This window comes from Parasteatoda tepidariorum, chromosome 5, assembly GCF_982258835.1.
Source record: "Parasteatoda tepidariorum strain Cologne lab strain chromosome 5, Ptep-v5.0, whole genome shotgun sequence".
Lineage (NCBI taxonomy): Eukaryota > Metazoa > Arthropoda > Arachnida > Araneae > Theridiidae > Parasteatoda > Parasteatoda tepidariorum.
This window is the reverse complement of record NC_141759.1, coordinates 4849843-4866641: the sequence shown is the minus strand read 5'-3', so window position 1 is coordinate 4866641 and position 16799 is coordinate 4849843. Positions and strand designations below refer to the sequence as shown.

The 16799-nt window shown below is 31.5% G+C and overlaps 1 protein-coding gene across 1 annotated transcript; it reads left to right on the top strand.

Moving 5' to 3' along the window:
* The first annotated feature begins 11868 nt into the window (after positions 1-11868).
* LOC122272574 (uncharacterized) lies at positions 11869-15741 on the top strand. The gene has a single exon (XM_043056415.3). It carries the CDS (start codon positions 13605-13607, stop codon positions 15060-15062), a length of 1458 nt encoding a protein of 485 aa, XP_042912349.1. The 5' UTR covers positions 11869-13604; the 3' UTR covers positions 15063-15741.
* The last annotated feature ends 1058 nt before the right edge of the window (positions 15742-16799 follow it).

Here is a 16799-nt window from a genome sequence, read left to right as displayed (position 1 = left end):
CCGCTTTTTTAATCTGTCTAACCCGCCATTCGAGCACATAAAAGTAGTCTCATAAAATCGCTTAGCAAATTCATCGACATTTGTTCAGATACTGAAGGATTGCGGCTTCTTTGAATGCTAACCACTTCAGTAATGCTTCTTCAACATTCTTGTGATCTGCTTTTCTCAACTTTTTTCTGTCATCTAAATTTTTCTCAAGAGCAGAAATTATTAATTGCCTATTTTTCCGTATGTTACTAACTGCAGATTTGGATAGTTTTTATTCCCTGCAAATATCAGCTGGATTGCATCCATTTTCAGTTTTTCTGATTATGCCCATTATATCATCAATGTAGAACGTTTACTGCTCGCCATTGTTAAATTTAAGACACTTGCTTGCAGGCTTTTTTTTAACTAAATTGAGAGCAAAAGGGAGTTGAAATGAGGGCCTTATCAACACATATTGGTGTCCAACCTTTTGACCAATAATGAATAATTAGTGGGCTGCGACCCTTGCTCGCTAACGCTCGCCAACCCCCGAAAATTGCTACGCAATCTTATATGGTGCTACTAGCTTAGCTGCATTGCAAATGCACGAAAATCTAAGAATTCAAAGCAATCATTCAAATCCATATAACAACTACTTTTTTTTTAAAAAAAAAAATTACATATTTTTAGTAAATACTAAGTCATTAAAATAAATTTGAATTCAAATAAATGACATGTACAGGGCAACAAAAAAAAATAGGGATCATTTTTGCATGTTTATATTTGCAAAATCTATTACATAAATTCAGCGATGCTTCTCAATATGTCGACCTCCGGCATAATAGATTTGTCTACAACGCTTCGGCCAGGATTTTAAAGCCCGCAAAATGATTTCCTGGAGAATTTTCTTCACCTCTTCTCTAATAGCTCTTTGAAGGCCTCTCAATATAGAAATTCTTCGCTTATTCAGTTTGTTTTTCAGATGTCCCCATAGGAAATAGTAGCATGGGGCGGCATCAGGACTGTTTGGAATCCATTGTTCTGGTCTCAGAAATTGCACTTGCTGATCTGTTAAGAATTTCTGGGTGACCTTAAATGCATGCGATGGGGCAGAGTCCTGATGGAACACAGCATCATCATTAGGGTACAATCTGCAGTAATCATCCTTAAGAAAGGGCTTTAATATCTTCTGTATATAATACTCAGAATTTATTTTGGCCCCAGGTTTCACAAACCGAGGTTTGGTCACACCATGGGCGGATATGCCCATCCAAACCATTACGCCTTTGGCATGAGGCACCGTGGTTGATGGCGTCAAGTCTCGCCTGTTCTGCCCGCGACTAAGATATTGAACTTTAGATTTAGCATTGGTATCAGATAGATAGATAGATCCAAGCTTCATCAGTTGTAATGAACTTTCGCCATCTGTCCTTACGGAGAAGCTTGTAGAGGGGCCATGAACGTTGTCTCCTAATCTGCACCGATCTCTCACTTAAATGATGACATTTAGGTTTTTTATGGCATTTTTTCTTCAACTTTTGTTCTAGTTGATAGCTTACAACTTCTTGACTCACGTTAAGAGCTTTAGCCATGCTTGCCTGTGTTGGTGGATCCGGTTTTGATGTCATCTTATCAAGCTTCTGCAAATCTGATTTCTTCAATTTGCTTGGCCGTCCACTTCTTTTTGGTTTTGCATTATTTTGCATCGATCCGAGTTTTGAATTCTTGATATGGCTGAGTGAAATCGCAATACCTTTCTTTTTAAAATGGGTTTGTATAATCCTGTGGCTCCAGCGAAGTTCTAAAAATACTTGTACTTGACCAATTAGCTTTCTGTCAAATTTCTTCAAAGGCATTTTTGTGATTTTATGAAATAGTATTGCAATTGAAAGTCTAATAGCAGAGCTTTAGATCAGTAAGCTATATATGTAAAAAGGTTTTAAAACTTAAGTGGTAGATACCCACAAAATTGATCCCTATACTTTTTTGTTACCCTGTAATTCGTTAAACCTATTAGAAATGTGCTGTAGCATAAAATCGTCAAATAAATTCGTGAAAAAAAGCGCTTTCGACTAAATACTAAAATAGAGATCTATCGACAAAGACTACTCACTTCTGCCTAGCTTATTAGTATGAGATTGTTGCAGCTGATAGGGTGTATTTCGGAAAAGACCACTCTGGTTATTTCAGTTTCCGTTTTTAAAAGCGCTATATGTTGAGTCACCTCAGCTAGATTTGGCATGTGACATTTTTAGCGGCAATCATTGGTCGATTTTCTAGCGTTGCCATTCGGGGAGTTGTATTGAGGCTTTTTTTTGGCCGTGTAAGAGAAATATATATATATATATATATATATATATATATATATATATATATATATATATATATATAGATTACCCATTCCCTCTGACAGAAAATGCATATTGATCCCACTGACACCTTACAGGTGTATCATCGGCCTGGGTTGGAAATATTTACTTGGCCTGTTTAGGGATGGGAAAGTGAGATAAAAGAAGCAAACAAGAAAAAATGCTTATCGCTACATTCCCCTCTGTAGATGGTTTTAAAAATCGGTATATGTATTTATTTCGAAGTAGAAATTTCAAAATTATTAGAAAAAAAATCAGTCGATGACAGAGAAAAGTTCATTAAATCCAACTTCCTCATTTTTTTGGTTCACTATAGCCACAAAAAATAACATACATGTATAGCAAGGCACGGGACCGAACATTTCGTTCACTATAGCGGGGTTTGACTGTACTTCAAAGTATTAACTAAATTTTTTAAATTTTGTTTTTTTTTTATTTTTCAAAATTGGGTATAATATGAAAAAAAACACAACTACTTCGATTTAATAGGAACAACATATGACGCAATGCTAAACGAATGGAATTTAGTTGTTGTTTATTTAGTTATTAGTAGTTGTTATTTGTTTTAGTTGTTGTTGTTTATTTAGTTGTATTTAGTTTCAATAACTTTTCTTTATAATGCAATGAAATCTGGCGAGCAGCTATTTAAACGATCAAACACTTCGTTTGTTTATTTGTGGCTTGAAGTTAGGCTCGCAGAAAATGCCGTTCATGGGTTAAATTTAGTAGGAACAGCACAACCTGTGACGTAGGCTATAATATACCCAATTGAATTGAATAGTCACTTCTTTTTTCTTAAAAAACAGACAAAGTTAAATTGAGATTTTTGGCGTTATTTTAGAAAGCGTTTTTTAAGAAATGTAACTCCAAAAAAGTTTTTTTTTTTTTTTTAAGATTTCAATCTAGCTTTTTCTTTTTAAAAAAAAAAAAAACTTTCATTGATCGACGCTTCTATTATGACGCAGCAATTAAACAGCTTTCTATTAGATTTAATTCTTTTTTTAACTTTTTCTCGAAAATACTGTATTCTTGGAAAACATAGATGTTCAGCTTTCAAATTATTTTCTAGAATTAAGATCGATTTTATTTTTTCTATATCGCTTTTGTATATAACCTTTTGTTTTTTTAGCATTTTTAAAAACCTTTCTATTTCTTTTTACGTTTTATGTGTACTTTTTTGTTCAGAAAATAAAGTTTAAGTTAAGTTTTTTTTTATCTTAAATATTTCTGATAGATAACTTTTTTTTTCCTTTGCCCCATACTAAAAATATAGCTAAAATATATTTTTTTATCTCAAATTATATGTTCTTCGTTGCTTTTTAATGATAACTTAATAGAATTATAATAAAAAATAAATGAATGTATAAATCTAAATAAAAGATATTTTGGGAAGAAGGAAAATTCCCCCATAATCAATGCGATTTTACAAAAAGGAAGGAATTCACTTATATGTGTGTCCAATAGAAATCTGTAACTAGTTCAAAAAAAATAAATTCAATTGGAGACAGGAAACTATTATGCAGATTTTGAGTTGTAGCACTTGATGCCTAAATGGTGTCAGTGTATATCCTTTTAAATCTAAATAAAAAATGTGCAATTTTTTCCCTCTTACCTTTATCTCAAAAATGAACTTTTTTTAAACACTAAGCATAATCGTTATAGGACAAAGTCTTCAGGGTCAGTAACCAAGGGTATATTATCTATGTAACTTGTCAAGATTCTCTTCATTTTCAAAATATACTAAACAATAAAGAGGTTTTAAGAAATCTAATTTTAATTATATTATTATGCCTCTGAACTGTTGACTTTTAACAGCTTTTCAAAAAAAAACATTTTGACTAGATTTACTAAGTTTAACTGTATTTCAATAAATTTACTAAATGTTTGAGGCAAATGGATGACATTAGTTTATTCTTAAAAATGACAAAAAAAATTGTTTCAATATCTGTATTTTAAAAATAAAATATATATTCCTTTTTTAAAAAAAAAAAAAAAAAAAGCAGCTGTGTAAAACTTTTTCAATAAGGATTTCATGTTTGCGTGTTTTTTTTATATTAAACACCGCATTTTAAACTGTGCTTATGATCTTAAACATACATTAGGAGCCGTGTTCATTTTCTTAAACCTACATTTTGTGGAGTGTCCAGAGTAAGAATCTCACCATTGGTATTTCTTCATATTAAGTTAATTTTCAAAGAGAAGTACACATCCTAACAAAAATAGAGATTAAGAGGAAGTGAATGAAATATGTAGAAGAGCATCTGATACAGACAAAAATTTGCCTATCATTTCGCAAAAACTAACTAAATGAACAAATGTTTAGTCTTGCGTCAAATGCACCAAAAATTGCGGAGGAGATTTGTAAAATAAATTTTTAAGCTGCCCTTAAAATGCGTGACTCTTGAGAAGGCATTGTTGAAGCATTTTAATTTTCAAATTGTAACTTTCCTATTTCACCAAAAAACAATTCTGATGAAATAGAGGGGTTCTATTTGATGAAAACATTTATTTCAGATGAGAGAATGTTGGGGCGTTCACTTCTGATGAAAAAATATTCTTAAAAAGTTTTTATGATTGATTTTTTCCCATAAAGAACTTCAAATCAAAATGTACATTTACGATAAACTGAATTGTTTTGTAACCAGCAAATTTAAATCTAGAGTCATTTTGCAATAGGAGTAACTGAGCAATAATTAGGAAAGGAATAGATTGGGATTAGTTTTTGAAAACTTCTTAGACTAGAGCAATATTGTAATGAAGACAAACCTGAAGCAACATTATGTTGTCAGATTATTAATATCGCTCATTTGGTGAAACAATGACGTAGCTGATATATTATCGAAACTATCAGTTACGTCATTGTTTCACCAAATGAGCGATATGTTATTCCCCACAAGAAAACATATTTTCTGCGAAAATAGTAGCCTGATAATATGCATCTTGCTACCGCTTAATCTGTTTTATTGACACAAAAATTAATGAAAGAATTTCGTCACATAATATCGTGCAATCCGGTATTGACGGTATTAATCTGTATTTTATGGTAGTTTGTCTCATGCTTACATAATCTCTCATACTTAAAGTATCTGGACTTCACTTATTGGTTTTGCGACCTATCTAACAGAAATTACTATAATTGAATACAGGATTTGTTCTAAAAGGTTCCTTTTGATTTTTTTTTTTTTTTTTTTTTTTTTTTTAGAATCGAGAAGACAATATACTTTTCTTTTCGGTAAAGAAAGTTATTCGCCAAAATGCAACTTTTACTCCCACTGAATTAACGATTTTATAGCATTTGGCAAGACAACAGATGCTTATCGTAGGCCCTGCAACAGATTCCATGCTGTTTTTACCAGTTTATAAGTAAAATCCAAGCATTCTCAATTCAGTTTTGAGAAATTACAAATTTAGTAAATCATTGTTCCCAACTAATGAAGTTTTAAAATGTGTTATATTAAGAACGAAAAATGAGCGAATGGAAAAGCTTCTTGTGACAATATGCCAAGCAGTGTAGAGAAAGAACTAATTGATATTTGTTTTGCATGTTATTGTTGCTTATATCATTTCTTCCATTCTACAATTGAAAGAAAAATAAAAAAGAGAAAAATGTGAGAAACTATATGAATAGTATGGACAAATGGCAGATAAGAAGAAAAATGAATGGCAGATTTTTGCTAGAGAACTTTTCATAATTTTTTTTCTCTCTCAATATAGAGAAGGAAAGATATTTGATGAAAAATTTCATTTTAAGCAAAAAGATCTGTACGAATATCGGGGAAACTACGAATTTTTTTTTCAGGGTTTTCCTTCTAAGTTGGGTACACTGCGCAGTGTTGATAAGTCTATGTTAAAAGAATAGCCATGGAAAGATTGTCTAACATCTTAAAATTAGTTTCTACTACCACTGTGAAAATTTTACAAAGGCCTTTTAAAGGTACACTATAATAATGCATAGTGTTTCAGTATGCCACTTTCTTATTCATATCGTATAAATTGGATGAACTATTGCCAACAATTTAAATGCTTCTTTAAGGATATTTTAATATATTGTTTAGTAATATTTGCATTCATCAATTATTAAATCAACATTAGTCTTGTGAAATTTTTATTGTTGTTTTTCCAAAATTCTATTTTAACCGTCATAAGAATTGTAGTTAATGTCTTTTCTTCAATAAGATAACTAAGCTATACAAAAGGTGGTAAAAGGAATGCAGTCACAGTATGAGTTTAGAAAACAGCAATCACTTAACATTCATGCTGATGAGAAACCTTATTCTTGTAAGAGCATGTTATAAAAGTTTTTTAAAACTAGATCAACTAACTAACTATGCAACATCTCACTCAACCCTATTCTTGTAATATGTGTAATAATTCACATCAGCAATATCTAATTCTACACTATCGCAGTCATACTGGGGAGAAACCTCATTCTTGTAGTGTATATGCAATTAAATTTTTTCGAGATCAGAACAACTAAATAAACACAGTCACACTCATACTGTTGAAAAACCGTATTCTTGCAGTGTGTGTAATAAAAGTTTTTCAGAAAAGAACTCTTTAACTAGGCATAGTCTCACTCATATTGGTGAAAAACCTTATTCTTGCTTTGTTTATTGATGGTTTTCACATAAGCAATATCTAAGAATGCATTATTATCGCATTCATACCAGGGAGAAACCTCTTTCTTGTAGAGTAAGTTTTTTTTTTCTTTTTCATATGAAACTAGATACGGTGGCACTCATACCGGAGTGAAGCTTTATTATTACGACACGTCTTAAAAGAATTTTTTACAATGGATAATGTTAACTGTCCACAGTTTTAGTTCATAATTCTGAGTAACTTGTAGTGGGCATAATAGAAGTGTTTTACATTATTTTGATTTAGCTGTCCATTGTTATTTTCGCAGCCCTTAGAAATCTCATTCTTGAAGTTAATGTAAAAAGTGCTTTGTGAATAATGTAATTAAACTGTTAAGGACAAAATAAAATTTGTCACTTCTGATTCTGAAGATTCTTTATTTTTTGTTGTTGCCTCGATTGACGCGATTTATACGAGTCTTAAGATATGTAACAAATTTTGAAAAAGCCTAATACCGAATATATGATTTTTAACCAATTCAACATTTCGAGTAAGCCCTCTAGCGGATAGGTTATTTTCAGTCTTTTATTTATTAAGTTTTCATTTAGTTCCATCAGAATCATTAGCAGAGTAAGACGCCATTTTTTTAGCAGCAAATGAAAAATAAATTTTCCTTAAGGAAAAGGCTGAAAAGCTTGAAAAAACTCCCCAGAACTCTTTCTGAAACAGAACACGCCATACATTTAAAGAAAAATTTCTCAATTTTTATTATCAACAAACTTGCAACTGATAACTTCCGATTTCGTGATCGCATGCTGTTACACATTTGCGTATTGCGATTTTAAAAAAATTTGTCTTCAAGTCATTTCAAATTGAAGTGAAGTCACCATTGCTTACTTCATTCTAACAAATAAATGTGATTTCCGAACGTACAGAACTGTAATAGTTATAGAATATTTTTCTTTTTATATCGAATAGTATATATTTCTGTATGTATATAATTCGTGAAACAACAGGAAAGAATCATTCGAATTACTTGAAATGGAGATCATTTGTGTTGATTATTAATAAAATTTTATCGTTTACTTGGTAAGTATTTTTTAATTTTGAGAATGATAAATATCAACTAGAATTCAGCTATTAAATTTTATTATGTGACATGTCATCTTAAAGTAATAAAGGGATAATCTATGTATACTACTGGCCATTAAAATTGCTATACCAGGAAGGCGAGATACCAGCATCAGCGCATTCATGCAAAGCAGCCTACAAAGTGTATAAAATAAGACATTTGACCGTAAGTTTCTCATACAGAAATTAAATTTGAGCGTTGTTCTTGGATAAAAAAGTTTTTATGCCTCGTGTAAGAGGGAGAAATGCCTACAAGCACGCATCTGCGTTTGATCGAGGTCGAATTGTGGCCTATCGGGATTGCGGTTTATCATACCGAATTATTGCTGCTCGCGGTGGTAGAGATCCCATGACTGTTAGCAGAGTATGGACTCGACGGGTTCATGACGGTCATATGGAACGCCATGCAGGATCCCGGCAGCCCCAAATCACTACCAGCCGAGAAGACAGACATGCTATCAACATGACCTTAAAGGATCGATCAGCTACGTCACGAACCCTGAATCAACAAATAGGGTTATTTGCAAGACAGCAAGTGTCTGCACGAACAGTTCGACGACGTTTGCAGCAACGTGGCGAACATGGCTTCGGCTACCCTTGACGCTGCATCACAGGCAGGAGCATCTCCAATGGAGTGATCAACGACGAACCTGAATGCAGGAATGGCATGACGTCTTCCTTTCAGACGAATCCAGGTTCTGTACACAGCATCATGATGGTCGCATCCGTGTTTGTCGACATCGTGGAAAACGCCCATTGGCAGCTTTCATTCGACATCGTCATACTGGCCCATCACCTAGAGCAATAGTATGGCATGCCATTGGATACACGTCTCGATCACTTCTTGTTTGCATTGACGGTACTTTGAACAGCAGCTGTTACATTTCTGATGTGCTAACCCCAGTTGCTTTGTCTTATCTTCGAGGACGCCATAATGCTACGTTTCAGCAGGACAATGCACGACCGCATGTTGTCCGCACTGTCCTGACCTTCCTTTACACAGAACATGTTCATCTGTTGCCCTGACCAGCACGTTCTTCTGGTCTCCCACCAATCTAAAACGTCTGGTCAATGGTTACCGCCTGATAAATATGATTCTGTTATTTGCATTCCTTCCTGGTGTAGCAATTTTAATGGCTAGTAGTGTATATATTATTTGAGAATAAAGTTTTCAAATGAAGAACGTATCATTTTGGAAATCACCGTATTTATTAATCGGGTAAGTGTTACGATTTTTATAATAAAAAATTTACTTAAAAATAATTTTTTTTTCTAATTTGATGATAGTTCTCTATAGAACGGTTTTCTACGTCCGATTAAGAACTAAAAAAAAGAATGAAAGTTTTTATTTTAATTTAAGGAATTTTTAAAATCTTTATTTTTTTCGTAAGCATTCTTTATTTTGCTTTTTTTAGTTTATAAATAATGATTTTTATTGAAACTTGAAATTGTTTCATACAAATTGTTGTCAAAAAACAGTTTTCGCAAAATTAAATGATATAAAATTGTGGGCTTATGTATACTTTTTGCATATTTTAATGTTTGAAGTAATATGATTCATAAAACTATGGAATGTAAAGTTTGAATAGGCCAGGCCTTTCATGTTATATGCTTTCACGCTGGCATTAGGTTTTAACTCTAATAAGAAGACACATATTTTTTCTGTTTATTTACAGATATTTTTCCGATATGTTTTGGATGTTCCTTCTCTTAAAAAAAAAAAAAAAAGAGAGATCATTTTGTTTTCGCTTGCATTAAGAAAGAATATCGAAAATTTTTCTTTTCTAGATTTAATAGGCCACAATAAAGAAGGGACGTTACAATGCTACACGCTACATTGAAGACGTCTTCCTTCAGAGTAACTGAACTCATATAGAAATCGCAGGTATTCGTGTCACGCAAAAACGTCCCCTGTAGTTCCTTGCGATCGCGCCAATTGTGAACAATAACAAAACTTTTTTTTTGAAACAGAAGTTAACAGAGAGTTAAACGCCATCTGTTGACAAAGTTTGTCAACAGTTATATTAATGGTATCTTGTAAGGAATTTTTGTAATATATTACTAAATATTGTATCTAGTTATTTTCGGGATTTAAGATTGCAAATATAATGTCGAATTATAAAACTTTAAATTCGGTTATTCGAGTTTTATAGTTATTAAATTGAATTTTAACTGAAATAAAGTCAAGATTCAAACTGTTAAAAGTATTGGGATTGAAAATGAAATACTATTTTAGAGAAAATAGATAAAATACTAATTATAATTCAAAATATCGTATATGTAATTAAAAATTGCGCATTATATATTAGACAATCAAGCAATATTTTTAAAAAAAATTTTTCATTTTATATTGATTTTTTTTTCTCACTATAGCTTGAGTGACAGTTGTTGTTGTATTTCATTTACGTCGCACTAGAGCTGCACAATGGGCTTTTGGCGACGGTCTGGAAAACATCCCTGAGGATGATCCGAAGACATGCCATCACAATTTTGATCCTCTGCAGAGGGGATGGCACCTCCACTTCGGTAGCCCGACGACCTGCGCACGAAGTCGAGCACTTTACGGTAGAACAGTTTAACGAGGACCAATACCGCACACCCTCGGTTCCTACGCAGACTGATCCAAGTGGTCACCCACCCGCACACTGACCACAGTCAGTGATGCTTGACTTCGGTGATCTGCTGGGAACCGTGTCTTAACGATCAGTCCACCGCGGGACAGCTTGAGTGACAGAGACTATGCTCCAATTTCTGTAGTCACCTAAAAATATTTTTGTGAAACCAATTTTCCATATGGTCAAATTTTTGCCATTTACTGTTAAATTAATTTATTATTATGTGGATGAAATTTATTATGTGGATGAAATTTATTATTTAGATTTTATCTGATTGTTGGTTTCAGACTTACAAATTTTTCTGTTTGGAATTTGTCGTTGAAATGAGTTATGAATTCAATCAGTCGATCAGCATTAGATGTGCACTGTTCGCTTGCACTACTATAGTAGTGCAAACGAACACACAATTCTAAAAACGAACACACATTAATGACTTATCAAGATTTAAAGAAAGAATTTGCATACTTAAAATTTTCAAAATATTAAGCATTTACTTTCCTTACTAGAAAGTTAATAAATAAAATTATGATACCAGTATATTTAGAAGTAAAACTGTAAAAATTGTACCGAAAAATTTTTTATATTTCTCTTTTATTGTTAAATATAAAACTTACTGAGATTGTGGATACATTTTAAAACAAACAATTAATTTTCAATTTGGCGGGATATACAAAAATAAAAAAAAAAACTATTATTGATGCTGATGTAATTCAAGAAAAAAAAATTCAACCCATAATATCTAATTAATAGTGGAAAAAAATAGTTCAAAAATTTTTATATGAGATTTCGCCTTTTTTTTTTTCCTTTGTAGGTGATTTTGCGTAAAACTCAGTAGTTGATTTTTGTTTACGTTAAGTTTTTGAGTTGAAGAGAATAAAAAAATATTCGAACTAGAGACCTAATAGTAATTAAAATTCTGTACTTCTTATATTCCATTCTTTTATTTCTTATGTACAATAGAAGTTTCACTTTTAATCAACTAAATTTAAAAGCCATATAAAAAAGAGCTGAAACTAATCAAAACGCGTGTGCATAATTTTTTGCTAACTGTAAAACTGTTTTAAAAGTCTAGGAACATGTATTCCTTAACAAGTAATTCTAAAATAGAACATCCTTAACTGTTGTACCTAAAGAGGAAGAAAAATACAAGGAAGCCAGCATAACCACATCGTTCGGTGGGAATTGAAAGTAACTGAGGTCACGTGACTAGTTACTTCAGTGTCACTAGTGTGAATAATGGAACACGACAACTAAATCAAGATAGAGCCGCACTATTCTAAACGTTAAATCGTCTAGTGTGTTCAGAAAATTAGTCTCTGATGTATTTCTTCCGACTGATGCGATCCTAGACAAGTGCGAACTGCCTGTACTACGGGGTCGACATGAAGGATCACTTCCTCCTGGAATGTCCCTTATTCCAGATTGCTCGAAAAGAACTTTTCCAGTCCTCTTCAGAATGCAGCATTTACTGATATCGTGAACTGTCTTTTAATCCTCCGACCATACCATCATAAACAGTTGACTCAGTACTGCATTGCATTTTTCTGCTATCTATTTAGCCTCAACCATAATTTTCATTAATGCAAATAGAGAGCTATAAGCTAACGCAAGGAGCTCGTCGCACATTCCTATAATAATCTACAATATAAACAATCACAAAACCTGTTCTGGAAATTTCACAATTATTTATTATATTTATCACTTTTTTTAGTATAATCGTAGAAATTTTTAATTCATTAAAGTTAATAAAAACAGTACATTTGTAGCCAGGATTTATCTGGATCTTTATTTACCTGTAACAGATCTTTTCCTCTGGCACTGTATTCTATATAGTAAAGAAATCCCTTCTTATAAATTGAGGAAAAAAGCATCTTCATTTAAAAAATTTAAATATTTTTGTGCTTAAATGAAAAGTTAATTATGCAGTTTGTATTGAAAACTCACAAGCTCCGCTTATTCGCTGTCTCTTCTTGCCTGTTAAGAAAGAATCGCCACAGTGCGCATTTATGAAAACATTAATGTTGTTGCAGTGATAATAAATCTTAGTTGTGGATGTTTGTCGTAGGAAGATCTGACTGACTTAACAATCTTATTACCAGCCAACATAGAATATTTAAATCTTTCATTTGCATGCTAAAATATTTGCCATTAAAATAGGTTGTAATCAATTGAAATATAATAGAACATAGTAACTTTTTCCCATCAAAATGAAATTTTATACCTATGTGATTAAACATTTGTGCATTAATCACTGTATTAACCTTCGATAAGTAACCTTATTTAAACAGTATGTCTATATCATAATACATTTATATATTATTTGCTCCATAAGTATGGTTTGTGTAGTTAATGTGGTAGCCTAAATATATAATTATAAATATAGCCTTGAAATTTGTTTTTAATGTATCTCTAAAAATTTTAACCAATTAATAAGAATTGTTCTGTATTTTAATGTTATCACAGTTATAATGTTTAATTATTGATAATGATTAAATTATTATTTTTTTTGCCTTTATTTTTATTCTGAAATTAGTTTTGATATCATTTCTTAATATAAACTTTTCTTATTTTCCTGGAAAACATATTTTTTGAAAAAGTTTCAAAAACAAGAATAAACTACAGATTTTTTTCTTAAAACTGTGTTTAACTTGCTTTGATAAAGGGAAGATTTACAGCATAAATATATACAGCATATATTTCACTGATATTATGTTTAACTTCATTTATTTACAATTAGACTTATGTACACTTTTATTTGAAGTTTTATTAATGTAGCATCTGCCTCACAACAGAAAGTTACCTTACTAAGTTTAAGATCATTCAAGTTAATGAGTAAGAAAAAGTATTGCAATTAGAATTGTTCAGGGAAAGGTTTTATTATAGTGATGTACTCATGTTTCAGCACAGTTGGTTTTAAACTAATGGTAAACCCAATTATTGTAGTATGAGTTTTTTGCAGAGTAGTCTGGTTGAACATAGCCAGGTTCATACTAGTGAAAAACCTTATTCTTGTAATATATGTAATAAGAGTTTCTCCCTAAGAAGTAATTTGACTGAACACAATCGTGTTCATACTGGTGAAAAACTTTTTTCTTGTAGTATTTGTAATAAAATATTTTTAAATAAAAGTCGTCTGACAGAACACAGTCGTGTACATACTGGTGAGAAACCGTATTCTTGCGGTATATGTAATAAGAGTTTCTCCCAAAGAAGCAATTTGACTGCACACAGTCGTGTTCATACTGGTGAAAAACCTTTTTCTTGTAGTATATGTAATAAAAGCTTTTTAAATAGAAGTCATCTGGCAGAGCATAGTCGTGTACATACTGGTGAGAAACCGTATACTTGTAGTACATGTAATAAGAGTTTTACCCAAAAAAGTAATTTGATTAAACATAGTCAAGTTCATATTGTTGAGAAAGCTTATTCGTGTAGTATATGTAATAAGAGTTTTTCACAAAAAAGTCGTCTGACTGAACACATTCATTTGCATACTGGTGAGAAACCGTATTCTTGTAGTGTATGTAATAAGAGTTTCTCCCAAAGAAATCATTTGACTGAACACAGTCATGTACATACTGGTGAAAAACCTTTTTATTGTTTTATATGTAATAAAAACTTTTTAAATTCAAGTCGTCTGACGGAACACAGTCGTGTGCATACTGGTGAGAAACCGTATACTTGTAGTATATGTAATAAAAGTTTCTCCCAAAAAAGTAATTTGAATAAACATAGCAATGTACATACTGGTGAGAAACCGTATTCTTGTAGTATATGTAATAAGGGTTTCACCCAAAAAACTAATTTGACTAAACATAGTCGTGTTCATACTGCTAAGAAAACTAATTCTTGTAATCTGACTCAGCACAAACTTATTCCTACTGGCGAGAAACCTTACTCTTGCAGTGTATGTAATAAGAGTTTTTCAATAATACATCATCTGGTTGAACACAGCCTTGTTCATACGGGAGAAAAACCATTTTCATGTAGTATATGTAATAAGACTTTTAGACAGAGATCTACTATGTCTAAACACAGTTTTGTTCATACGAGTGAGAAACCTTTTTCTTGTAGTATATGTAATAAGAGTTTTTCCCACAAGTCTGCTCTGAATCAACATTATCTGGTTCATACTGGTGAAAAACCTTATTTTTGCAGTGTATGTAACAAGAGTTTTTCACGACGAAATCATCTGAATGAACATATTCATGTTCATAGTAGTGAAAAACCCTATTCTTGTAGTTTATGTAATAAGAATTTTTCCCGGAGGTCTGCTCTGACTAAACACAATCAGGTTCATACTGGTGAGAAACCTTATTCTTGTAGTATTTGTAATAAAAGTTTTTCACGAAGATATTGTCTGACTAAGCATAGTCTGATTCATGACGGTGAAAAACCTTAATCTTGTAGTATTTGTAATAAGAGTTTTTCACATAGTAGCAGTTCAAACGCAATCATGTACACACAGATAAATAATCTTTTTCATATGTCATACGTAATGAGATACAAATCTATCTGACCACATGTATGTTCATACTATTGAGAATTACGTATGAATTTTGTAGTATATGTTAAAAAATACTTCTTCATAAAAATCATCAGTTTTCATACTGGTGAGAAAATGTTTTCTTGTAGTTAAAGTTGTATAAGTTTTTTTCTGACGAAGATTTTAAGTGTGTGCTTATAGTTGTGTCCAGAGTGCTGATTACCCTTTATTTTCAGAATAGTGATGTTCATTATTTTCACTGCAGTTAGAAATATTGCCTCACTTTCCAATTTTTATGTTAGAACAAGTTATATCAGAAATTATTTTAACTGACTACAAAAGTGTCATGTATAACAGCATTTAATGCCAAATAAAAAAAAAAAATTTTTTTTTTGACATAGCTGATGATCACTTTCAATATGATACGGCTTAGAAATGCAAAAATAGGGATCTTGCTGAATATTCATTTTGATTGATTGTGATGCTTTTTTGCAACCACTTTTTTGTTTCAATTGAACCATACTATGCAATTTATTGTCTAATTACTTTGCTTTTAAAATATGTCATTTTTGATTAAAATTAATTTTGTGCAAAATTTTACCTGTATTTATTTAGTATAACATAAAATTATTCATTAATACTTAATACTAGTTGAATACTAATTCTTCGCACAAGATGAATAATTATAAAAAAAGAGGATCAATACATAATTGCTGAGCCCCTTGGCTGAATTGCAGCAACATTTTAGCAGAATGTTACAGAGTTCTTGTTGAAAGATTTTTCTTTTAAAAAGTAAAAAACAATTTATTTTTCTCTTCTACAGAAAATTACATGTAATATTTGAATCATGCATTTGGATATTCACTTTTTAACGAGCTCAATTTACGCTGATAGTATCGTAGAGCGATGTAATATTGCGATTGTATTTTCGGCAGTTATTGATATTGATTTTCGTGTGCATTTTAAATATCCCGATATATTTCAAACAATATGGAAAATTGGAATCTTGCTTCTGAGTATTTACTTTTTAAGGCAATAATTCTATCGAATTTTTAACAGTTATTGCTATTGACTTCTTCATAGTTTTTAAATTCGATACAATACGATATTATTTATTACAACAACCTGATCTCGAAATGAAACGTGCATTTGAGGAGTCCGATTCGCGTGATATCCTCGTTGGCCTTTTTTTTTTTTTGCAAAAGCTATTACGGATTTCATGATTTTTAATTTTTTTTGTGATGATTATTTACAAAATGAGAAGAAAATAATTTGCGCGTTTTCCCACCCCCAAGAAAGTGCTAGAATATTACCCATAATATCAGAATAAAAAATTATGTTCAATTAAAATATATATATGTATATATACATATATATATATTTGTAAATACAGCGCTTTTGTTAATTTAAATAAGTAACATATATGTTTGTTATTAATAAAAGTATATTGCAGTAAGATATTAGGTAGTACTAGAGAGTTTTGTCGCCGATAGCTCAAAAAAAATTCTGCCACAGGGTTACTGAGTAACACTACAAAATCATGCACAAAACTGACAGGCATATGTAGACACATAAAGAGCTTTATGGAAGAACCAGGTAAGTGACATTTTTTTGGGAATTAATGAATCCGAGAAAATAACGAAAAGTGGTTGC

Excerpts from the sequence above, each read along its gene's own strand:
- LOC122272574 (XM_043056415.3), top strand. The coding sequence starts at position 13,605 with ATGAGTTTTTTGCAGAGTAGTCTGGTTGAACATAGCCAGGTTCATACT.